We start from the raw sequence: 25528 nt of genomic DNA, 5'->3' as shown, positions 1-25528 counted from the left end.
TAGATGACGCACTATGGTTTTACCCAAGTAACAAGTTTGAATCTGTTTGAATCTCTCACCGAGTCCCAAACTTTCGTCCGTCATAAAAGTTTTCGGAACAGGTTCGATTTAATGCGTTTTTCGCATCCGTGAAAAGCCTTTTGACCAATCACATCAGAGTTTCGAGGCTGGACAGAGAGAAAGAAGGGAGGGTGGGGAGGGGGATCACCGCTGAGTGTGTGTGTGCCAGCCGCTGTTCAGGATCATGGAAATTGTCCGTCTTCTGTTTAATGTGTGAGCTAATAATCAATATCTATCAAACTAGACCACTGACATCCTATAATAAACTGTTGAAGTGATCATAATAGTTCCGCTGCTCATTAACAAGCAGCTGATCCCCTCGCTACCTGCTTCTCTCAGGATGGACACATATTTAAATGTTTCTCTTTCATTTCTCAACAAGTGGGAGAACCACAAAGTGCATCACTGCATGACGATTTTGTCTCCCTCTCCGAAATTTGGAACACAAAATAAAAACGCATGCGAATAAAACGCAACGGACTCAGTGTGCAAGGAGCCTGCACGTTACGTTTTTTGTCGGATGACGGATACGAAAAACGCATGCGAAAAAAACGGACTCAGTGTGCAAAGACCTTAAGTCAGTGAGTCCCTGAGGGGTCGGAGGTCAACTGGGCCTAGGTGACTCACCGTTCAGAGTGACCTCGAAGGCTCCCGTGGACAGGAAGTGAGTCTCCATCATGTTGCAGAGGAAGAACGCCATGAGACAGGAGAAGATCTGAGGAAACAACAACAACAACGTGGTGAGTGATGTTTGTTAGTTAGAGCCGTCACCGTGGCGACCTGCTGCTGCTTTCTGGTCTCTGTTGCCGTGGTAACAGGCAGCTCACCTTGTTGTCCTGACTCCAGGTCCAGGCTCGGGGAGTCTGGACCCCGAGGAAGAGGAAGGGGTTCTGACCGCTGACGATGAGGAGGATGGAGAGCAGCTTCAGGTAGGACACCAGCTGACCCACACACCTGGAGGGAGAGGAAACACACACCTGGTGATGTCACAGCTCACCTGGGGGGAAGGGGGCGGGGCCAGTGTGGTGTGACGTCAGAGCTCACCTGTTGAACGGGGAGGGGGGGAAGTTCTCCCCCTCGATGCGGATGTCCGGGTACAACTTGGTGATGGTGTGGGAGTAGTCCTGGAAGACTTTACTGTACCCTCAGGAGATACTGGAAGACAGGTGAGACAGGTGAGACAGGTGAGACAGGTGAGACAGGAGAGACAGGTGAGTTTCACTTTTAAAAAATGCTACTATCCCTTTAATAAGAGACGCCAGCCTAGAATAGTCTGGGGCCGTTGACTCGCTGTTTTGGTAGGAAACGGATTCAGGGCGAGAGAGACAGACCTTTCCTTCAAAATAAAAGCACCAAGCTGATAAAATGCGGTAAAACACTTTAATTTAAGGAATATAATTTACAAGAAAGTCCCCGAGCCATTAAAGGGACAACGAGGAGTTTTGGAAAAGCGAAGCGTTTTCACACTACATTTATGAGCCTCTGCACCGTAACATTCTTTTGACCGGCGCAAGACAGACTCATGTTTTCATTCATCAAGAATTAAAGTCAGAGGTTGGAAGACGATCACATACCGTCGTAGTTCCCACCATAAACGGCGATTCAGCTGCGTTATTCTCATGACTCGTTGCGAAACCGAAAGTAAAAAACGCTGGTCGGCTCGACCAGCATCTCCGCCACCACTAATAATAACAAAATAACGATAGAGACAGAACGATATATTTATCGAAAATGGGCCCATTAACAAGTGTGGGTAGCGGAGATTCATCCACATTAACGTGAGACTTTTTTATAACCGAATAGAAACTCCTCGTTGTCCCTTTAAGTTAACATTTTGCTTTTATTGTATTACAAGTTAATGTTTATTTTATAAGTTTTATGTTGGTGAATACTTTTATTTTGGTGAATTTGGTGATTTCGGTATCTGCTACAGACAGGAACCAGAATGCAGACTAATTGGGAGGTAACTGACACCAGGCTCTTCGCTTGTGTGAAGAGCCTGGTGATGCGAGGCCAGCCTAGAAGGACTTTGGAGACTCTCACTTCAAAGAAATAACTAAGAGAATCAGAAGATTCCACCTGCTAACACCAGAGGAGAAGATGTCCGTCCTGCTGGGAGAAGGGACAGCAGCTCCTCTGGCAGCCAGGTATCTGCTTGTCACAACCTGAGGGACTCTAACATCTTAACTTTAACATTATTTATACCTGATTGGACTAAATTCTATTGTAATGTAGTTTATATGGAATATTGTTCATTTGTTATTGAATATTGAAATATGTAATACTGTTCTGTTATATTGAAATGTCTTCGTAAATAGTTTGTACAATGCTTTGGCAACAACACATTTCTGTTCATGCCAATAAAGCTAATTGAATTGAATTGAATTATAGAGACAGAGTGAGACAGGTAGAGAGACAGACAGGTAGAGAGAACCTGTCTGTCTACCTGTCTCTCCACCTGTTAGCCTGTTAGCCAGGCTGTTAGCCTATTAGCCTGTTAGCCTGTTAGTCTGTTAGCCTGTTAGCCAGGCTGTTAGCCTATTAGCCTATTAGTCTGTTAGCCTATTAGCCTGTTAGCCTGTTAGTCTGTTAGCCTATTAGTCTGTTAGCCTGTTAGTCTGTTAGCCTGTTAGTCTGTTAGTCTGTTAGCCTATTAGTCTGTTAGCCTGTTAGTCTGTTAGTCTGTTAGCCTGTTAGCCTGTTAGCCTGTTAGCCTGTTAGCCTATTAGCCTATTAGCCTATTAGCCTGTTAGCTGCTAACCACCCACCAGTACTGGAACCGCAGCACGGGGCCGGTGTAGAGCGCGGCCTTGGCCGGCTTCCCGGGCTCGGTGTCCGGGGAGGAGAGGCCGGAGAGGCCGCTGGCGGCGCCGTCCGGCTGCGTGGACCTGCCGAGGTAAACGTCCCGCACCGTGAGGGCGGTGAAGAGCAGCAGAGCCGCCAGGAGCGCGGCCTGGCTGTACTCCGCCATGTTGCTGTCCGCCGCCGAGGGAGGGGGACGGTGACGTCAACACGTCCGGCGTCACGTCGGGTTATTAGACTTCACAATAAAAGCACTTGTTTTATTTTTACGTAAATTTCACATCCACAAAAAGAAATGGACTGACAGCAAACCAAATTTTACACTTTTTTTTTGAAGTAACCTTATCAATACAGCACCGACATCAATGGACTAGAAATGCCAAAGGCAAACAAACTTTATTTTAGATAAATATTTGATTTTCTTTCATCAATGCCTTTTTTATACACTTATATACTCTTTGTTTATACTTTTATATCTTTTTCTTCCCCTGGCTCAACAGTATTATGTTTATAATTGTTAATAAAGTAAAAAAAAAAAAAAAAGAAAGAAAAATAAATCGATGCTTGTACTGTACATGTAACAGAGCTAAAACTTTATTTGTAAATGGTTTACTACTTTTGGTGAGAAAAAGAATCTCAATATACTTCTTTAAAATGTCAGTTCTGTTTTCTTTTAAGTGTTCAATTGTGTTCACCACCACAGCTGCCCCGGTATAATGTATCCTTTGGTTTAAATAACAAGGAATAGATTGCCTGAATATAATTTTATGACTTTATTTTTTAAGTAATCACTCCTCTAATCCATGTTCGGTTGTTTTCAAATACAAGAAACATTGTAAACGCATTCAAAAGCTGCAGATATCAGTATTCCGCCATCATGCTTTTATTGTGAAAGTTCGATTACGCGGCTTCCGGTTTGAGCACCAGAACCCGGATGAAAGTTTCTGGTAAATTTCCTCTTGTCCTCCGATTTATCTGCTCGTGTAAAACCATCTAGTGTTTCGGTGGTGACTTATATTCCATAGTCTTTATAGGCATTTTTTCTTTTCTTTTTTTTACACCAACCTCCATATTACGTCACCTTTACGCGCCACTTAGCGGTAAACAGCGTGACGTCATATGTGCGCGACGCTGCACGCCCGGCGGATGGAGGAGTGAGTGAAGGTGACGGAATTAATGATAATAAAAGAAAAAAGGGAAAAAGCATCAACTCATGTTTTTCTCTTCAGCTGTGAAACGCGGGAACAGGTGACCTGAGCTCTGACGTCACGCAGGTGCGTTCAGGTTTGTTCTTTCATCCACGTGTTGTTTGTAACTGATGGTGAAGTGTTAAAGCTTCAACCAATCAGCTGTCATTGATCCTACCAACATTAAAGGACAATTCCGGGTAAATCCAACCTGGGGCTCTAGTTTCTAATGTTTCAGCTCTAACAGAATGACTCTCCTCTCCTGCAGTAGTTCTGTCCCTGTCCCTGCATCGCCACAGCAACGTAGAATGTTCAGGCTGTTTATTACATCCCATAAACCAGACAATGTCAGATGTCTTCAAATAGACACCGAGGAGTTCCTTCACTTCTAGAAAGACGGAGCTAGAAGACAAAGTCTCGTGCTCGGTGTGTTTCCAGGTAGTCTGAAGTATAGACATACTGTACATAGCTATTGGCTATATGAATGAATGAATGAATGAATGAATGAATGTTTTATTTTCCTGTCATGCCACCACTATGTCCATCCCATATGGGATTACAAGACACATTTAATGACAAATACAATTTAAAGACTAGACCTTAGTCCTTCCTGTTGGTGTTACTGCCACACGGATGTGACACATAAATAAACTATTTCAGATTACTTTCTGTTCTCATCTATACATCGCTCTTCGTCTCTTTGCTCAAGCCTTTGAAGAAATAAAGAAAATGCAAAAATATTCAACTGAAAAAGATGCTTTAGCTTCTCATCATCGTCCAACCACACACATTCCTTATTTGGATCTACCTCACTAAACAGTTTTAGTCTTATAGAGTCATAGAAACGACAGTAGAACACAAATTCTATTCGTCTTCTGTTGTGCTATATACAGTAGGTACGGAAAGTATTCAGACCCCTTTCAATTTTTCACTCTTTATTTCATTGCAGCCATTTGCTAAAATCAAAAAAAGTTCATTTTATTTCTCATTAATGTACTCTAGTGTAACGGATGTGCACTCACTCCATCCATAAAAGACGTGCTAACCAACCTGCCAAGTGGTTGTCAACCTCTTGGCGAAGAGGTTAGTATCGTCGCCTCCGGTGCGGGAGGTCGTGGGATCGAACCCCACCTAGGGCAGGCCGTGAGAAACACAACGCAGAGGGCCAGATATGACATCGGCTACATCAGCACCCCATCTCGACAGAAAAAGACAGAAATGTAGAAATTTTTGCAAATTTATTAAAAAAGAAAAACTGAAATATCACATGGTCATAAGTATGTACATTTCTGTTTTTTTCTGTCGAGATGGGGTGCTGAGTGTACATTAATGAGAAATAAAATGAACTTTTTTGATTTTAGCAAATGGCTGCAATGAAATAAAGAGTGAAAAATTTAAAGGGGTCTGAATACTTTCCATACCCACTGTATATATATAGCTCCTATATGTTTTATCAATAAAGGAAAATCAACACAGAGTCAAAACGTCTTTGTAGCATCAGAGTAAATCTGGATGTTGTTCATTCTACCTGTAAACACAGTGAACCTCAACGTGACTCTCAGTGAGACTTTGTATTCCAGCTCCGTTTACCAACATGTCGTCTTTCTAGAAGGTAACAAACTCCTCGGTGTTGTCTGGTTTATGGGATGTTAACAGCCTGAACCAGCCTGCTCTCTGTGCCTTTCCTCCCACCAGAAGCTGCCTTCATCACATTCTGTGTCTGAAAATCACATTCACATCTGGCCATCACTAAACTAGTGATGGCCAGATGAAGCCTCATGAAGCATTCGAAGCTTTCCATCAAATTGGTTCATCAAGGGCAAAGCTTCTTGGGGCTTCGGTTGCTCTACTAGGCCACCTACTGGCCAAAAATAACTAAACAGGAAAAAAAATATTACAATGATATAGTGGTCTGTAGTGTAGCTATATATATATTTAGTTATATATTTGAACTTTTTACTGGTTTAAATAGGCGATTTGTGTCCATAAAGAGTCATAAGGGAAAGTGGGAATGAGGGTGAGGACATAAGCTTGTGTGACTGTCTATAGAAAGAGTTTCAGGTCCTGAGTGGGTCTCAAACACAGATCTCCTGCACCACAGGCAACGATGCTAACCGCTTCACTAACCGTAACATACTGTTTCTTGTCTTTACTGGTACCTCATGACTCGTGACGGTCGTGACTGTGACTATACCCGCGGATCTCCGTTACACTTCTGTTAACGTGGGTTGTGGGGCAGTGAATGTGCTTGTTGAACTTGTGGAATAATTTTTATTCAGAATATAGAGAATACTCTTGAAACACATGTTGCAATCGATGCAGAAACACCACAGGATGCAGGGGAACCTCCACTGCGTTTCACTGTGCCTCCTGTTTAGAACAGCACACCACCAAACCTCGAACCGCTTCCTGAACCAGTAGGCGGAGCAACGGGCCGGCGAGGCTTCGGACGTCATCTCATACGTCATCGATACACGCTTCGATACGCGCTTCACAAAATACTTCCTGGATTACTCGACGCGCGCTTCGAAGCCTCGGCACGGCAAAGACCCATCACTACTATAAACTGTTTTCTTGTCTGTAACAACATCTATTGCACGTCTGTCAGTCTGTTGCTCACCCTGAGCTTTCTCCTGGTTTTCCCTGTTAAAAGGGTTTTCCATGGAGTTTTTCCTCAGTGGATGTGAGGGTCTAAGGACAGAGGATGTTGTTATGATGGGTAGAGCTGCAACAATTAATCGATCATTAAATTAATTGTCAACTATTTTGATAATCAAATATTCGGTTTGGGTAGTTTTTTTTTAAAGAAAAAAAGCTCCAGATTCTCTGATTCCAGCTTCTTCAATGTGAATATTTCTGGTTCCTTTGTTCCTTTATGACGATAAACTGAGTCTCTCTTTGGTTTGTGGACAAAACAAGACATTTGAGGACGATGTCGTCTCGTGGTTTGAGAAACACTGATTGATGTTTTTAGACATTTTATTGACCAAACAACTGATCGATTAATCGTCCAAATAATCGACAGAGTAATCGATAATGAAAATAATCGTTAGTTGCAGCTCTAATGATGGGATGTAAAGCCCTTTGAGACAAACTGTTGGTAACAATGGGCTATACATACTACTAAAACAGCCTAAGCTTCTAGGCTGCTGTGGTGACAGAACTAACTGCACAACAGGAGACTTTACCACTAGCAACCACCGGGGGGCGCTGTATAACTACAACCACCGTGAGTCGTTCAGTGGTGAGATGAAGCCACATTTTGAAAATACACTGCTAATGCCGCATTACACTGCAAAAACTCAAGTATCTTAGCAAGAATATTTGTCTTATTTCTAGTCAAAATGTCATTTCTAGTCAAAACAAATGTCATTCTACCTAAAATAAGACTCATCACATTAAAAGCAGCTTGTTTTTGACACTTTTTACTTCTTTCAAGCAGATTTTCACTTGAAATAAGTAGAAAAAATCTGATAGTGGAGCAAGTTTTTCTTCCTTATTACAAACACAAAAAACTTACTTTCACTGGCAGATTTTTCTATTTATTGTGAATTTAAGTGAAAATGATCTAAAAACAAGTTAATTTTTAGGTGATGAGTCTTATTTTAAGTGGAAAGAGTTTAGTTTTGACTAGAAATGAGACATTTGGACAAGAAATAAGGCAAATATTCTTGGAAAGATGTAGAGTTTTTACAGTGTACTATGAGTATTAGTCAGGGTCTTACGCAGAATAATTCAGCCATACAAAGATTAGACTACTGGGGTTTTTTATGGGCCCCACTGGGCGCTGGGCCCCTAGAGTTATCATCACCTTTCTCCCCTATACAACAGTTTCTGAAGACATAACGTACTGACTACTCTCAGGATAAAGGACCATTTCACCCAGTATAGGATGAATCTCCTTGTTGTTTACAACTACTTCCTGGTAGAAAACCAGCACCAGAACAATAGTGACGGACGAGAGTTTCTCTATATTTATCTAATTTTTCATGTCACTATATCACCGTTTAGAGTCTAATCTGGTGTTTAAAGTTTATAAAACCAATGATTGGACAAACATTACTATTTCTGTGTGCACATTTTTGTAATTAGTCATGGTTATCATAGATTAGCCTGGCTAACGGTTAGCTACCTGTTTAACTTTAATAAGTCAGTGACTCAATAAACGCTCCATGAAAAAATATTTTCTCCAGCGGATATCTGAGTTCCAACATGACTGAGCTAACTGGAGTAGTTTCATGTCGTGTCCCACAACGGGAGGGTTTTAACAGCTGACGTCCTGCTGTTAGCTTAGCTACCGCTATTAGCTTAGCTACCGTTAGCTTAGCTACGTTAGCTTAGCTACCGTTAGCTGTCCCTGTCAGCTGAGTCACTGATGCTTTCTAGACACTGTGATTCCCCCAAACTGAATAAATACAACACATAGCAACACAAAACACGCACACAGAAATAGTAATGTTTCTTCAATCATTTCAGATTTGTCTAAATGGTGATAGGGCGTGAAAAATATGATATATAGCTAAACTCTCGTTTGTTACTATTGATCTCATTCAAATTACAGCTGGTTTTCTACCCGGAAGTAGAATGTAAACAACAAGGAGATTCGATCTATACTGGGAGAGGTTTTCATGCAGAGGGATAATATATAATATATAATATTAACACTATTATATGATATCAAAAGAAAACAAAATGTGTTTTGTATTTAGGAGCAAACTAGTGGACAGGGAACCAGAGGCAGGAAGCCCAACTCGGTGAATTCTCTGGTCGTTACAGGCAACGATGAGAAAACAACATGAACGATACGTTTTAGTGTGAATAATGTTTATTGTATTTAACAAAAGGGGAAAAGTCACAGACTGGAGTTTTATTAAAGGGTCGCTCCGCACAAATGAACATCAAGGTCGTCCAGTTGTTTTATAGTTCTAGTGTTGAAATCTAAACTTCATTCTGTTAAAATATTAGAAACTAGAGCTGTTATTGATCCAACATTTGAACCAATCAGCTGTTATTGATCCAACATTTGAACCAATCAGCTGTTATTGATCCAACATTAAAACCAATCAGCTGTTATTGATCCAACATTAAAACCAATCAGCTGTTATTGATCCAACATTGGAACCAATCGGCTGTTATAGATCCAACATTTGAACCAATCAGCTGTTATTGATCCAACATTTGAACCAATCAGCTGTTATTGATCCAACATTAAAACCAATCAGCTGTTATTGATCCAACATTGGAACCAATCGGCTGTTATTGATCCAACATTTGAACCAATCAGCTGTTATTGATCCAACATTAAAACCAATCAGCTGTTATTGATCCAACATTAAAACCAATCGGCTGTTATTGATCCAACATTAAAACCAATCGGCTGTTATTGATCCAACATTGGAACCAATCGGCTGTTATTGATCCAACATTGGGTCCAATTGGCTGTTATTGATCCAACATTGGGTCCAATCGGCTGTTATTGATCCAATCGGCTGTTATTGATCCAACATTGGAACCAATCGGCTGTTATTGATTCCAACATTGGGTCCAATCGGCTGTTATTGATCCAATCGGCTGTTATTGATCCAACATTGGAACCAATCGGCTGTTATTGATCCAACATTGGAACCAATCGGCTGTTATTGATTCCAACATTGGGTCCAATCGGCTGTTATTGATTCCAACATTGGGTCCAATCGGCTGTTATTGATCCAACATTGGAACCAATCGGCTGTTATTGATTCCAACATTGGGTCCAATCGGCTGTTATTGATCCAATCGGCTGTTATTGATCCAACATTGGATCCAATCGGCTGTTATTGATCCAACATTGGAACCAATCGGCTGTTATTGATCCAATCGGCTGTTATTGATCCAACATTGGAACCAATCGGCTGTTATTGATCCAACATTGGAACCAATCGGCTGTTATTGATCCAACATTGGAACCAATCAGCTGTTATTGATCCAACATTGGAACCAATCGGCTGTTATTGATCCAACATTGGGTCCAATTGGCTGTTATTGATTCCAACATTGGGTCCAATCGGCTGTTATTGATCCAATCGGCTGTTATTGATCCAACATTGGAACCAATCGGCTGTTATTGATCCAATCGGCTGTTATTTATCCAACATTGGATCCAATCGGCTGTTATTGATCCAACATTGGAACCAATTGGCTGTTATTGATCCAACATTGGATCCAATCGGCTGTTATTGATCCAACATTGGAACCAATCGGCTGTTATTGATCCAATCGGCTGTTATTGATCCAACATTGGAACCAATCGGCTGTTATTGATCCAACATTGGAACCAATCGGCTGTTATTGATCCAACATTGGAACCAATCGGCTGTTATTGATCCAACATTGGAACCAATCGGCTGTTATTGATCCAACATTGGGTCCAATCGGCTGTTATTGATCCAACATTTGAACCAATCGGCTGTTATTGATCCAACATTGGAACCAATCGGCTGTTATTGATCCAACATTGGAACCAATCGGCTGTTATTGATCCAACATTGGGTCCAATTGGCTGTTATTGATTCCAACATTGGGTCCAATCGGCTGTTATTGATCCAATCGGCTGTTATTGATCCAACATTGGAACCAATCGGCTGTTATTGATCCAACATTGGATCCAATCGGCTGTTATTGATCCAACATTGGAACCAATCGGCTGTTATTGATCCAATCGGCTGTTATTGATCCAACATTGGAACCAATCGGCTGTTATTGATCCAACATTGGAACCAATCGGCTGTTATTGATCCAACATTGGAACCAATCAGCTGTTATTGATCCAACATTGGAACCAATCGGCTGTTATTGATCCAACATTGGGTCCAATTGGCTGTTATTGATTCCAACATTGGGTCCAATTGGCTGTTATTGATCCAATCGGCTGTTATTGATCCAACATTGGAACCAATCGGCTGTTATTGATCCAATCGGCTGTTATTTATCCAACATTGGATCCAATCGGCTGTTATTGATCCAACATTGGAACCAATTGGCTGTTATTGATCCAACATTGGATCCAATCGGCTGTTATTGATCCAACATTGGAACCAATCGGCTGTTATTGATCCAATCGGCTGTTATTGATCCAACATTGGAACCAATCGGCTGTTATTGATCCAACATTGGAACCAATCGGCTGTTATTGATCCAACATTGGAACCAATCGGCTGTTATTGATCCAACATTGGAACCAATCGGCTGTTATTGATCCAACATTGGGTCCAATCGGCTGTTATTGATCCAACATTTGAACCAATCGGCTGTTATTGATCCAACATTGGAACCAATCGGCTGTTATTGATCCAACATTGGAACCAATCGGCTGTTATTGATCCAACATTGGGTCCAATCGGCTGTTATTGATCCAATCGGCTGTTATTGATCCAACATTGGAACCAATCGGCTGTTATTGATCCAACATTGGGTCCAATCGGCTGTTATTGATCCAACATTGAAACCAATCGGCTGTTATTGATCCAACATTGGAACCAATCAGCTGTTATTGATCCAACATTGGAACCAATCGGCTGTTATTGATCCAACATTGGAACCAATCGGCTGGTATTGATCCAACATTGGATCCAATCGGCTGTTATTGATCAGAGAGGAGTCAGGTGTTTCCCATCATGCCCTGCAGCTGCTCTTGAACCCACAGGTGTGTTTGTCTCTGTGTTTCAGGACTCTGTGTGGGGTGAGGGGGGGTCACCATGTTGAGTGTGGGGGTGTTGGTGCGTTCCCGCCTCCTGAAGCTCCGCCCTCCTGTCAGAGGAGTGTGTTCAGCCGTGGCCCACAGGAAGTCACCGGTCTGGTCGACTGTGGGCGTGGCCTCAGGTCAGAGGTCACCTGTGGGCGTGGCCTCAGGTCAGAGGTCACAGGTCAGAGCCGCCTCCAGTGTGGGCGGCGGGGACGTCACAGCGGCGACGGGCTGGTACGGCAGCCTGGTGGACTCGGCGCCGGTTCACCTGTGTGAACACTTCCTGGTCGGCGTGCAGCAGGCGAGCGGGTTGCCATGGTGGCTGAGCATCGCCGCGGCAACACTGTCAGTCAGGACACTCATCACTCTCCCACTCGCTGCGTACCAGCTGATCATCGTCTCCAGGGTGAGTCCAAGTGCGTGACGCCGCCTCAGTTCTAAGGGTCAAACAGCAAAGCTCAGATTCTTCTACTAGTACTAGTATACTAGAGTTGAAAAAAAAAAAGCCAAATCAAATAGACTGAAAAACTCATTCATAACACAAGCCATTATCCAACTTAATTCAAATACTTAACAGTTATGATACACTCTTATTTCTTTTCCTCGATTGTATGGAACAGCTCCCAGTTTGCCCTCTGGGGTATTTGCCATTCAATGTTGTGTAGAGTTTGTGTGGATGTGCTCTATATGTTCTGTGTTTTTTGCCCTTTGGGGACAATAAAGTTGAAAGTTGAAAGTTGAGTTGAAAGAAAGGTGGAGCGAGACAGCAAAGGGGAGATGTGTTAACATCCAATAGGCTATAGTGCATAAACATGAAGATAAGGACTCACACCAGCTAGGAAAGTGTTGCCTAGTGACGGAGAGCGTTATCATCTGACTCTACAGCTGTGTCTGCAACCAGACGCCACAGAGCGACCGTGGCCTTGGCCTGTTCCTCAGAGAGAAAGTAGGGCAGATAACTGCCCCCAGCAGCAATCTAACAGAAAGACACTATAACACAGAGGGATTGACCATTTAACTACACAAACTATCTATAGGGAAGTGAAATGATTCTCTATCAGGGGAGGAGTTTAGAGTCGGACCAAAACACTGATGAAGAAAACATGAGGAAGTTTTCAGTCGTGGCTGTTTGGGAGAAACTCTGAGGTGATGCAGGAAGAAGAAGAAGTGTTAACATCCTATTGGCTGTTGGGCATAAACACAGCAGCGACGTGATGGAGCAGCAGTAGATTCTCTCTCCTCACACAGTCACGGTGCCACAGACTGAGAGCTGAGACGCAGAAAGAGACCACGGCCTTGGCTTGTTCCTGAGAGACAAGACATCGACTGACTGACCTTTAACCACACTAACTAAACTAAACAGGGTTTATTTAACTTATAAACAGGTTTTATTTAACTTATAAACAGGTTTTATTTAACTTATAGGCTAAACACATTTTAATTAAAGGTAAAAATGCATTTTTATTCAACTTAAAAACATGTTTTCAATAAAGTTATAAACACTAAGTTCTTTTTTTCTTTTTCTGGACAAAGTGGTTTTTTCATACCTTGTTGACCACTTTGTCCAGAAAAAGAAAAAAAGAACTTAATTATTCCATACGGACATAATGAACTTTCATAGTATATAAGTAATAAACACGTTTATTTTAGACTCAACATGTTTTTATGAACCGTGAACTCTGTCCTTCTTCTTCTCGTCTCAGTTAAAACTGTCTCGTCCTCAGAGTGATGAAATATTTCAGGAATCTAGAATCAGACTCTCCCACGACTCCTAACCCCCCTCCTCCTCCTCCTCCTCCATCTTCCTCCTCCTCCTCCTCCATCTTCCTCCTCCTCCTCCTTCAGGAAGCTTGTAAACATGTTTCCCTCCAGGCTGCAGTCAGCTGTAAACATCTGTAAACATCTGCAGTGAGATCTGTGTGATGAGCAGCTGGAGATTAATTGGAGTTGTTCACGAGATAACGGATGAATGTAGAGATGTGTGACAGCGTTGTAAAGAGAGGTTTACATTCCTGCTCAAACGGTTTCTTCTAATGTTGCAGCTGCAGCCGTTGAATTGTACACATGAGTATATGATCTAGTGCCTGTTCTCTTCCCTGCCCTGTGGGATTACTATTTAGGTTTTTGTATGTTTTGCTATAGGACGAATCTCCTTGTTGTTTACAACTACTTCCGGGTAGAAAACCAGCACCAGAACAAGAGTGACGGACGAGAGTTTCACTATATCTAATTTTTCATGTCACTATATCACCGTTTAGACTAATCTGATGTTTGTAAAGTCTAAAACCAATGATTGGACAAACATTACTATTTCTGTGTGCACATTTTTGTAATTAGTCATGGTTATCATAGATTAGCCGGGCTAACGGTTAGCTTCCTGTTTAACTTTAATAACTCAGTGACTCAATAAACGGTCCATGAAAAAATATTTTCTCCAGCGGATATCTGAGTTCCAACATGACTGAGCTAACTGGAGTAGTTTCATGTCGTGTCCCACAACGGGAGGGTTTTAACAGCTGACGTCCTGATGTTAGCTTAGCTACCGCTGTTAGCTTAGCTACCGTTAGCTTAGCTACTGCCGTTAGCTTAGCTACCGTTAGCTGTCCCTGTCAGCTGAGCCACTGATGCTTTCTAGACACTGTGATTCCCCCAAACTGAATAAATACAACACATAGCAACACGAAACACACACACAGAAATAGTAATGTTTCTTCAATCATTTCAGATTTGTCTAAACGGTGATAGGGCGTGAAACATATGATATATAGCTAAACTCTCGTTCGTTACTACTGTTCTCATTCAAACTACGTGCTGGTTTTCTACCCGGAAGTAGAATGTAAACAACAAGGAGATTCGGTCTATATTGCTTTCCCCTTGTGGTTCTTAATTGTACTGTACAAGTGGTGTATTGTGTCTTGTGTTATACGTATGTCTGCGTCTACTGTGTGATTGTATCTGTGTGTTGTGACTGTATTAGTTGGTTTTTGTTCTGCTTTTTCCTTGATGGACTTGGAAGAATATGATAGTCAATTTCGACTTAATGTTTGGACTCCAGGAAGAATAGCAGCTATGCTAATGTGCTGGTTTTAATGGAGATCCAATAAATGAAATGAAATGAAGCAGGATGAAGGTTCGTTATAACTGAATATACTGTCACCACTATACTATAGTAGTATATATATTATATATACTATATAACGTCACTAGTTCACCTGGTCAGTTAGTTCACTCCGTCTCCTTCCTGTTTAAATTAAAATAGTTATTTTTGTACACGACCTGCTCCTCCATGGCGGTAACCATAGTAACCATAGTAACCCTGGTGATGTGCTCCTCCATGGCGGTAACCATAGTAACCATAGTAACCATAGTAACCCTGGTGCTGTGCAGGTGGAGGCGCTGCAGGTGGAGATCTCTGAACTGGCCAAGAGGCTTCGATACGAAGTCTCAGTCCGATCAAAAGAACGAGGCTGGACGGACAAACAGAACCGGTAACAAACAAACAACAAACAAACAAACAAACAAACAAACTTCCTTTCATCAAACTGCTGCGTGTTGTTGTTGTTTACTGCATCATGTTGTTGTTGTTGTTTGGTTCAGGTACCACTTCCAGAGGAACCTGCGGCGCCTGGTGTCGGAGCTCTACGTCAGAGACAACTGCCACCCGGTCAAGGCCAGCGTCCTGGTCTGGGTCCAGCTGCCGCTCTGGGTCGGCCTCTCTCTGGCGCTCAGGAACCTCAGCACCGGCCCCTCAGGTGAGTCTGGACCGGGTTCAAGACCCGTCTGGTGAGTCTGGACCGGGTTCAAGACCGGGTTCTGGACCGGTCCTAAAGGTCCTAAAGGTCCTACAGGTGCGATCAGACAGCGATCAGATATTGAGCTGCTGTATTGATGTAGTAAAGTTGGTAACCAGACGACAGCAGGTGTTGTCAGTGCCCGATCCGTACCCGGAACACGATCCGTTCCAGGACGCTTCTGCGCATGCGCACGCACATGCGCGTTCCCCCCTTCTTTTAGTTTACGGCGACACCGCGGATATGCATGAAAACAGAGACGTTCTATGAGGAAAAACACAAGCACGTCGCAACAAATTGTTCTGAAAAAAAACTGTTCTATTTCTGATTAAATTAAATGTAATGTGACCGATCAGTTAATTGTAAAACATTTATTTATTGATGTAAATGTGGTGATTTCTGCACATACAGACAGCAGCAAGTCAGCACTGCTCCTCTGACCAGCTCCTCCTGAAGCTTCACTTTTCATTTACACAAACTAATCAATGAGACCATAAATTAATCTGCTCCTTTCTCCACCGGCATGACGACATCTGGGTGACCGGTCGATCACCTCAGCCGGCCGGCTGCTGCCTCTGAGATGAGCCGAGCAGCGAGCTAACGTTAGCTCCCGGTGGCTACTCCCAGCTCTGCTCCCAGCTCTGCTCCCAGCTAGCTCTGCACTTCTCCCAAAACCGGAGCAAACTTCCAAACAGACGTCAGTTGGATAAACTGACCACATTAGGACTCCAAACTGTGACTTTCTCGCATGAAAAAATATTTAAAATTAATAAAGTGACGTTTTAACAACGCTACGGCGACTTTTAGCTGCTCTACTGCTAGGCTATCAGTTAGCATAGCTTTGAAGCTAATGCCGTAAAACGGCGCATGCGCAGAAGCGCTGGAACGGATCGTGTTCCGGGTACGGATCAGGCACTGACAGGTGTAACTGATAATCAACTAGTTGTGTTAAACAGAGTTAAGACTCAACGTGGAGGAGAAGAACCTCCTGACACAGAGAGAAACTCCTCTCATGTTCACGTCGCCGCCGGTCGGAACGCTTTTGATGTGAAATATTCGTCGCCGAATATTTCACAGTTTTGTTTATTGGCTGTGTCCCTGGAGTGGAAGCGTTGCCTAGGTGACCTGTAGACCTGTGAGAGGGTTGCCTAGGTGACCTGTAGACCTGTGCTCTCTGCAGCGCTGCAGTCCAGTCTGGCAGCAGGGGGCGCTCTCTGGTTCCCAGACCTCACCGCGCCCGACTCCACCTGGATCCTGCCGGTCTGTCTGGGACTCATCAACCTGCTCATCGTGGAGGTGAGTCTGTCGGCAGGTGTGAGGTCACCTGACCACCTGACCACCTGACCTGTGATGTCACTGAGCCAACCTCCGCTCTTCTTCTTCTTCTTCTTCTTCAGGTGTTTTCTCTCCAGAGAGTCAACCCGACTCGGGTCCAGAAGCTGGTCCTGAACTTCATCAGAGGATTCTCCGTCCTGATGATTCCCATCGCTGCTACAGTTCCCTCAGTGAGACCCCCCACCAACACCACCACGTGTTTAGAGTAGAGGTCTTCACGGGTCCAATTTGACGGACCCGAACCCAAATGGACCCGTGAAAATTGGACCCGGACCCGACTGGCCCCGAGCTGTTATTGTAAATATGAGTTCTGAACCCGAACCGAACCCTTAAAAACCCGTGGACCCGAAATGCCCGAGTTGCTTTATGATTTAATACAAGTTGTCTAGCGTTAAATAAGACTTGTTTTTACTTTCTGTTTCTTACCTAAACGTAGTCTTCTTCCGCTGCCAGCCCCCCCCCCCCCGGCCATAACGTGATGTAAACAGAAATAAATCCACGTCGTCATTTTCTTGTTTAGATGGTCATGTACTGTAATCCTTCTTCTTAGCCGTTGCTAACGCCAGTCCACCGCTCATTTCCTCTTGTTTAATTAACGTTATCATTTTGGAGTTTCCATGTGCTTTGTGGAGCGTAACGTTACCGCGGTAACAACACGCTACGGCAACTCGATTGTTTAACTATTTTGAGCCACTAACCAGAACGTTACGTTAATAAACAAACTTTTTAACTGTCCCGAGTCCTGACCTAGGCTCTAACTTTAGCTTGAACTGTGACCTTTGACGTCATCATCAGAGTCGTGTAGTTGTTTTGATCACGTGACAGAAGTCAACAGGCAGCTCAGCCTCGCATTGGACGGAAGGGGGGGGGGGGGGGTGATTGACAGCTGTGACAGCCAATCGCCGGGTCCTCTCGGGTGCTGTAGGACCCGGCCTTTCACAATAAGAGACCCGAGCCCCGAGACAAACTCCACCGGTTCCGACCCGGCCCCGGCGTCACTTCTTGTGAGTGGACCCAAACCCGAGTCGGGTCGGAACCTCGGGTTTTCGGGTTGTCGTTTTTTTCCGAAGACCTCTAGTTTAGAGTCGTGAGCTTCATGTGTGACACCTGAGCTGCAGGTCTGAGACGTTCAGGTTCAGGTTCAGGTTCAGGTTCAGGAGGAATGCAGTCGACGTGTTGAGATCTGCTCACATTCTTCCACTGCTCATCAGATTAAACACATTCAGACACGTTTATCTGAGACCAGGACCAGGACCTGGACCTGGACTTGGATCTGGACCAGGACCTGCAGTCCTCCTCATGTTTCTGATAAACCAGAAACTCAAAATCTTTCCAAGAATATTTCAAGTCAAGTCACTTTATTAAATGTCCCTTGTAAGGGCAGTTTGGTTGCAACAGACATTCGGCATTACATTTAAACAACATAGGACACACACAGTAAAAACATTTCAGATGTTGACGATCTGAGCAGCAAAGGTTCAGCAGGAAAGTGCATTTGTACCGAATGGGTATAAATAGCAATAATAAATAGTAAACAATAACTACAAGTATAAATACAAGAGATTGGTCTTATTTCTCGTCAAAACTAATATTTTTTTCACTTAAAATAAGACTCATCACCTAAAAACCTAAATAATTTTCACTTGTTTCAAACTAATTTTCACTTGCAATAAGTAGAGAAAGTGAAAGCAGGTTCTTTGTGCTTGTAATAAGAAAGAAAAACTTGCTGGAAAATATTCTTGGATAGATTTTGAGGTTTTTTTTTAGCAGTGAGTCTGGAGGAGAACTCACCGCTGCACTGCAAAAACTCTACATCTTTCCAAGAATATTTGTCTTATTTCTTGTCCAAATGTCTCATTTCTAGTCAAAACTAATCTCTTTCTACTTAAAATAAGACTCATCACCTAAAAATGAACTTGTTTTTAGATCATTTTCACTTGTTTCAAACTAATTTTCACTTGAAATAAGTAGAAAAATCTGCCAGTGAAAGTAAGTTTTTTGTGTTTGTAACAAGAAAGAAAAACTTGTTCCACTATCAGATTTTTCTACTTATTTCAAGTGAAAATCTGCTTGAAAGAAGTAAAAAGTGTCTAAAAACAAGCTGCTTTTAATATGATGAGTCTTATTTTAAGCATAATTAGATTAGTTTTGACTAGAAATAAGACAAATATTCTTGCTAAGATATTTGAGTTTTTGCAGTGTACAGTCCAGACCAGGACCAGACTTGTAGAGCTGAGACTTTTTTTCTTATTATTTTATTTTGAGTTTTGCTTGTGTGTCTTGTGTCTAACACCACTTTCTTTCTGCCCCTCCCCCCCCCTGCCCCCCCCCCCCCCCCCCCCTGCCCCTCCAGTCCATGGCTCTGTACTGGTTCACCTCCAGTCTGGTGGGTTTCGGTCACAACCTCTTCCTCCGTTCTTCTCTGGTCCACAAGACGCTGGGACTTCGGACCGGGTCCTCGTCCCCGTACCGAGACCTGCTGTCGGCCTTCACCGCTAAATACTGCAAATAAATACACAGAGACCTGCAAATACTGGTGTACTGGTGTGTACTGCGGCTGCTCTCATGTCCAAGTGTGTGACTCTGTCTGAACAATAACAGGAAGAATAAACCTCTGGAATATTTCCTGTTTGTTTTTGTCTGAACATCGACTTCCTGCTTTTATAAAAACGTCTGAGACTTTGGGCTACACCTGGTGTGTGTGTGTGTGTGTGGGGGGGGGGGGGGGGGGGAGGGGTTTAATATTGTATTATTTTGAAAAATGTATTGGCTGTGGCAGTAGCAGTACTACGGTTGTGTACTACAGTATTACTTACAGTAGTGTATTACACAGGGCCGTTGCTAGGAGATCTGGGCCCCCTTAAAGAATACTAAAGTGGGCCCCTCCCTCTAACTTTTCCTTTTTTTTTTTCTTAGACTACGTATGTATTATGGTTTTTTATTTAGCCTTCTTTGTTTTGATGCTAATGCAGCATTACACTGCAAAAACTCAAGTATCTTAGCAAGAATATTTGTCTTATTTCTAGTCAAAATTAATCTCATTCTACTTAAAATAAGACTCATCATATTAAAAGCAGCTTGTTTTTAGACACTTTTTACTTCTTTCAAGCTGATTTTCACTTGAAATAAGTAGAAAAATCTGATAGTGGAGCAAGTTTTTCTTCCTTATTACAAGCACAAAAAACCTACTTTCACTGGCAGATTTTTCTATTTATTTCAAGTGAAAATTTGTTTGAAACAAATGAAAATGATCTAAAAACAAGTTAATTTTTAGGTGATGAGTCTTATTTTAAGTGGAAAGAGATTAGTTTTGACTAGAAAAATGAAAGATGTAGAGTTTTTACAGTGTACTATGAGTATTAATCAGGGTTTTACGCAGAATAAATCAGTCATACAAAGATTAGACTACTGGGGTTTTTTATGGGCCCCACTGGGCGCTGGGCCCCTAGAGTTATCATCACCTTTCTCCCCTAGACAACGGCCCTGGGGTTACAGTATTACAGTAGTAGTAAAGTAAGTAAGTAAATTCTTTATTGTCCTGAAACGGGCAAATGTTGCTGCAGCAGCTGCTAGACGTTGAAAACAAACACACCACAGGAGAACATAGAGGTAAAAAGCCCAAACACAAAGCACACAGCACAACAACAAAGCCACTATTATACAGAGGATAGATAACAGTATTACAGTAATAATAGTAATATAGTTTAAGGCACTCTCTTAACTATAAAATGCCTTTATTAGTGTGAATGCTGGAAGCATTCACACTATTGTTATTCAAATCTTTATACTTATTAGTGTGAATGCTGGAAGCATTCACACTATTGTTATTCAAATCTTTATACTTATTATTCTTACTTCTTCCGCTCTTTTTCAGGATCTAACTCCTTCTTCATACTTTGTGCTATTTCAACAATTCATATATCAAAACGTGCAGCTTTTTCAGGACATTTGTGCTATGACTTTTCTCTTTCATACTATTTATACTTTTTAAAATATTTAACTTTTTGTGCAATTTTTCTCCCATAGGAAATGAATTGAAACAGTCTTCAAACTCTTCAAATCTTCTGCTTCATTCAGCCTCTAATAGCTTCAGCATACTTTCAGCTACAGACTTCATTCAACTTTTAAACTGTTCACAAACCTTTCAACTATTCAGCTATATCTCAGCTTATTGATATCTTCAACAGTTTCAGATATATGTATAGTTTTAAAATCATTAAAATTTTTGACAAAATTCAGATTTAACATGAAAGTCAATGGGACGGAATGTTCGGACGTTGGCAGTTGGCAGAGTGACAGAGGGTCTAAAAATCCTCTCACATTTTTCTCTCTATCCTGTCAGCACGGCCACAGATTACACTCTACACACATAATTTCCGCCACGTTTGTAGACAAGCTCATCCTCGATCTCTTCATGTGCTCAAAAAACCAGAGAGACAAACACAATTTAAACTCGGAGCCTCTGAGTGTGGCCAGTTCCCTCTCTCCTCTCATTGACTCCCATTCAAAAGTAGGCGCTGATTTTCTAAACGTCCCAAAGTTTCCAACCTGCGTCACAATCAACAATTTTTACTCTAGAAACACCTAAGTGACATGGATGCGTTCAGCAAGGTCTTATGGTTCGGAAAATCTAAACCTTTTGCTCGTACTAAGTACAGATTTGTCGTACATTAGATCTGTTTGAGGGTGTCACAGAGCAGTTAAAGCGTATGAGTAAAGCTGCCACCATACCTTAAAGCCACCAGCCAACAGTTACATGGTAACCTCAACATGGCAACCTCACCATGGTAACCTCACCATGGCAACCTCACCATGGCAACCTCACCATGGTAACCTCACCATGGTAACCTCACCATGGCAACGTCACCATGGCAACGCACACACTTTCTCTCTGTCTGACTGTCTGTCGGACACACACACAAATGGACACACACTAACTACCACACACACACACACACATCCAACACACACACACAAATGGACACACACACACACACACACACACAAATGGACACACACTCACCATACACACACATCCAACACACACACACACACACACACACAAATGGACACACACTCACCATGCATACACATCCAACACACACACACAAATGGACACACACTAACTACTACACACACACACACACACACCATACACCCACATCCAACACACACACACACACAAATCGACACACACTGACCATACACACATATCCAACACACACACACACACACACACACACACACACACACAAATCGACACACACTCACCATGCACACACACACACACACACACACACACAAATCGACACACACTCACCATGCACACACACACACACACACACACACACACACACACACACACACACACACACACACACACACACACACACACACACACACACACACACACTTTTCCTACAGTTGTCTGACTGTTTTGTATGTACCTCTCTATCTTCCTGTTGTAGTTAATGGACTCGTTGCTGTTAATTTTGTTCTTTAGCTATTTAAACTGAAAATACACATTTCCCCATTTTGGTCATGTTGAACACATTGTTTTACACGTATCCTAAACTACTGAGGCTCTTCTCAACCATTTCACACCATTAAACCCGCTGTTTACATGTTCTACTCCTCAGCTAATGCTCGATCTATATTCTTCAACAATGTTCTTCTGCTGTCAGTTTACAATGTATTTCAGTAGGCATTAACTTTTTTCCTAATTCAGGAATTTTTCAAACTCTTCTTTGACAATTCAAGTAATTTCCAGCCATTTCATACAAAGTCTCACATCTTCTACTTTTAAATATATTCTCAGCCATTGCTTCGGCTATGTTAGTGCTGGTTCATCAGTTGTCCTTCCTGTCAGGTTAGCTGCAGAGTTCAACTATTTAACCATTACATTTAAACATGCATAATTTCAATGTTTTCTTCTCCCTTTAGCATTTCTACTGCTTTTTACCTTTAAAAAGGCATTCATCTCACACTACAAGTTATATGTTTCAGCTTTTTCCCTCCTAGGGATGAATAAAGTATTCCTCTACTCTATACTCTACTCTACTCTACTCTACTCTACTCTAGCATTAGTCTTTTCAACATTGCTTTAGCAGTTTCGTCAACTAATTCAGCATTGCTTCAGCAACAGCGTTCAGCTGCTTTCAGCATTCACACGCATTTTCTGCAGGAAATGCTATCTTTTTCTAGTTATTCTTACTTCTTCCGCTCTTTTTCAGGATCTAACTCCTTCTTCATACTTTGTGCTATTTCAACAATTCATATATCAAAACGTGCAGCTTTTTCAGGACATTTGTGCTATGACTTTTCTCTTTCATACTATTTATACTTTTTAAAATATTTAACTTTTTGTGCAATTTTTCTCCCATAGGAAATGAATTGAAACAGTCTTCAAACTCTTCAAATCTTCTGCTTCATTCAGCCTCTAATAGCTTCAGCATACTTTCAGCTACAGACTTCATTCAACTTTTAAACTGTTCACAAACCTTTCAACTATTCAGCTATATCTCAGCTTATTGATATCTTCAACAGTTTCAGATATATGTATAGTTTTAAAATCATTAAAATTTTTGACAAAATTCAGATTTAACATGAAAGTCAATGGGACGGAATGTTCGGACGTTGGCAGTTGGCAGAGTGACAGAGGGTCTAAAAATCCTCTCACATTTTTCTCTCTATCCTGTCAGCACGGCCACAGATTACACTCTACACACATAATTTCCGCCACGTTTGTAGACAAGCTCATCCTCGATCTCTTCATGTGCTCAAAAAACCAGAGAGACAAACACAATTTAAACTCGGAGCCTCTGAGTGTGGCCAGTTCCCTCTCTCCTCTCATTGACTCCCATTCAAAAGTAGGCGCTGATTTTCTAAACGTCCCAAAGTTTCCAACCTGCGTCACAATCAACAATTTTTACTCTAGAAACACCTAAGTGACATGGATGCGTTCAGCAAGGTCTTATGGTTCGGAAAATCTAAACCTTTTGCTCGTACTAAGTACAGATTTGTCGTACATTAGATCTGTTTGAGGGTGTCACAGAGCAGTTAAAGCGTATGAGTAAAGCTGCCACCATACCTTAAAGCCACCAGCCAACAGTTACATGGTAACCTCAACATGGCAACCTCACCATGGTAACCTCACCATGGCAACCTCACCATGGCAACCTCACCATGGTAACCTCACCATGGTAACCTCACCATGGCAACGTCACCATGGCAACGCACACACTTTCTCTCTGTCTGACTGTCTGTCGGACACACACACAAATGGACACACACTAACTACCACACACACACACACACATCCAACACACACACACAAATGGACACACACACACACACACACACACAAATGGACACACACTCAGCATACACACACATCCAACACACACACACACACACACACACAAATGGACACACACTCACCATGCATACACATCCAACACACACACACAAATGGACACACACTAACTACTACACACACACACACACACACCATACACCCACATCCAACACACACACACACACAAATCGACACACACTGACCATACACACATATCCAACACACACACACACACACACACACACACACACACACAAATCGACACACACTCACCATGCACACACACACACACACACACACACACAAATCGACACACACTCACCATGCACACACACACACACACACACACACACACACACACACACACACACACACACACACACACACACACACACACACACACACACACACACACTTTTCCTACAGTTGTCTGACTGTTTTGTATGTACCTCTCTATCTTCCTGTTGTAGTTAATGGACTCGTTGCTGTTAATTTTGTTCTTTAGCTATTTAAACTGAAAATACACATTTCCCCATTTTGGTCATGTTGAACACATTGTTTTACACGTATCCTAAACTACTGAGGCTCTTCTCAACCATTTCACACCATTAAACCCGCTGTTTACATGTTCTACTCCTCAGCTAATGCTCGATCTATATTCTTCAACAATGTTCTTCTGCTGTCAGTTTACAATGTATTTCAGTAGGCATTAACTTTTTTCCTAATTCAGGAATTTTTCAAACTCTTCTTTGACAATTCAAGTAATTTCCAGCCATTTCATACAAAGTCTCACATCTTCTACTTTTAAATATATTCTCAGCCATTGCTTCGGCTATGTTAGTGCTGGTTCATCAGTTGTCCTTCCTGTCAGGTTAGCTGCAGAGTTCAACTATTTAACCATTACATTTAAACATGCATAATTTCAATGTTTTCTTCTCCCTTTAGCATTTCTACTGCTTTTTACCTTTAAAAAGGCATTCATCTCACACTACAAGTTATATGTTTCAGCTTTTTCCCTCCTAGGGATGAATAAAGTATTCCTCTACTCTATACTCTACTCTACTCTACTCTACTCTACTCTAGCATTAGTCTTTTCAACATTGCTTTAGCAGTTTCGTCAACTAATTCAGCATTGCTTCAGCAACAGCGTTCAGCTGCTTTCAGCATTCACACGCATTTTCTGCAGGAAATGCTATCTTTTTCTAGTTCATTTTATAGTTAAGAGAGTGCCTTGGAATTTTTCTTTTGTTTTCCTACATCTTATATCCCTTTCCAA

General features: G+C 42.1%; 2 protein-coding genes across 3 annotated transcripts in view; one reads left to right on the top strand and one right to left on the bottom strand.

Annotated features, from left to right (window-relative positions):
• Positions 1–3056, bottom strand: part of selenot2 (selenoprotein T, 2) — a 5870-nt gene extending 2814 nt beyond the window's left edge. The window contains exons 1-4 of the mRNA XM_083981051.1: positions 2829–3056; positions 1105–1215; positions 888–1014; positions 688–775 (exon numbers count right to left, since the gene is read on the bottom strand). Of these exons, the coding sequence (XP_083837177.1) occupies positions 688–775; positions 888–1014; positions 1105–1215; positions 2829–3031 (529 nt within the window). The 5' untranslated portion in view covers positions 3032–3056. The remainder of the gene's footprint in view (positions 1–687; positions 776–887; positions 1015–1104; positions 1216–2828) is intronic.
• Positions 3057–3979: 923 nt separating this feature from the next.
• On the top strand, positions 3980–19524 carry cox18 (cytochrome c oxidase assembly factor COX18). 2 transcript variants are annotated; one of them, XM_083980427.1, is made up of 7 exons: positions 3980–4136; positions 11754–12175; positions 15157–15257; positions 15367–15521; positions 16741–16856; positions 16958–17065; positions 19249–19524. In XM_083980427.1, exons 2-7 carry the CDS (start codon positions 11783–11785, stop codon positions 19405–19407), a joined length of 1032 nt encoding a protein of 343 aa, XP_083836553.1. In that variant the 5' UTR covers positions 3980–4136; positions 11754–11782; the 3' UTR covers positions 19408–19524. The 2 variants fall into 2 exon arrangements, with proteins under 2 accessions (XP_083836553.1, XP_083836554.1); XM_083980428.1 differs by having other exon boundaries at positions 3993–4146.
• Positions 19525–25528: the final 6004 nt, after the last annotated feature.

This window comes from Trachurus trachurus (assembly GCF_905171665.1).
Source record: "Trachurus trachurus genome assembly, chromosome: 10".
Classification (NCBI taxonomy): Eukaryota; Metazoa; Chordata; class Actinopteri; order Carangiformes; family Carangidae; genus Trachurus; species Trachurus trachurus.
The sequence above is the reverse complement of the archived record's forward strand: the minus strand, read 5'-3'. Positions and strand labels throughout refer to the sequence as shown.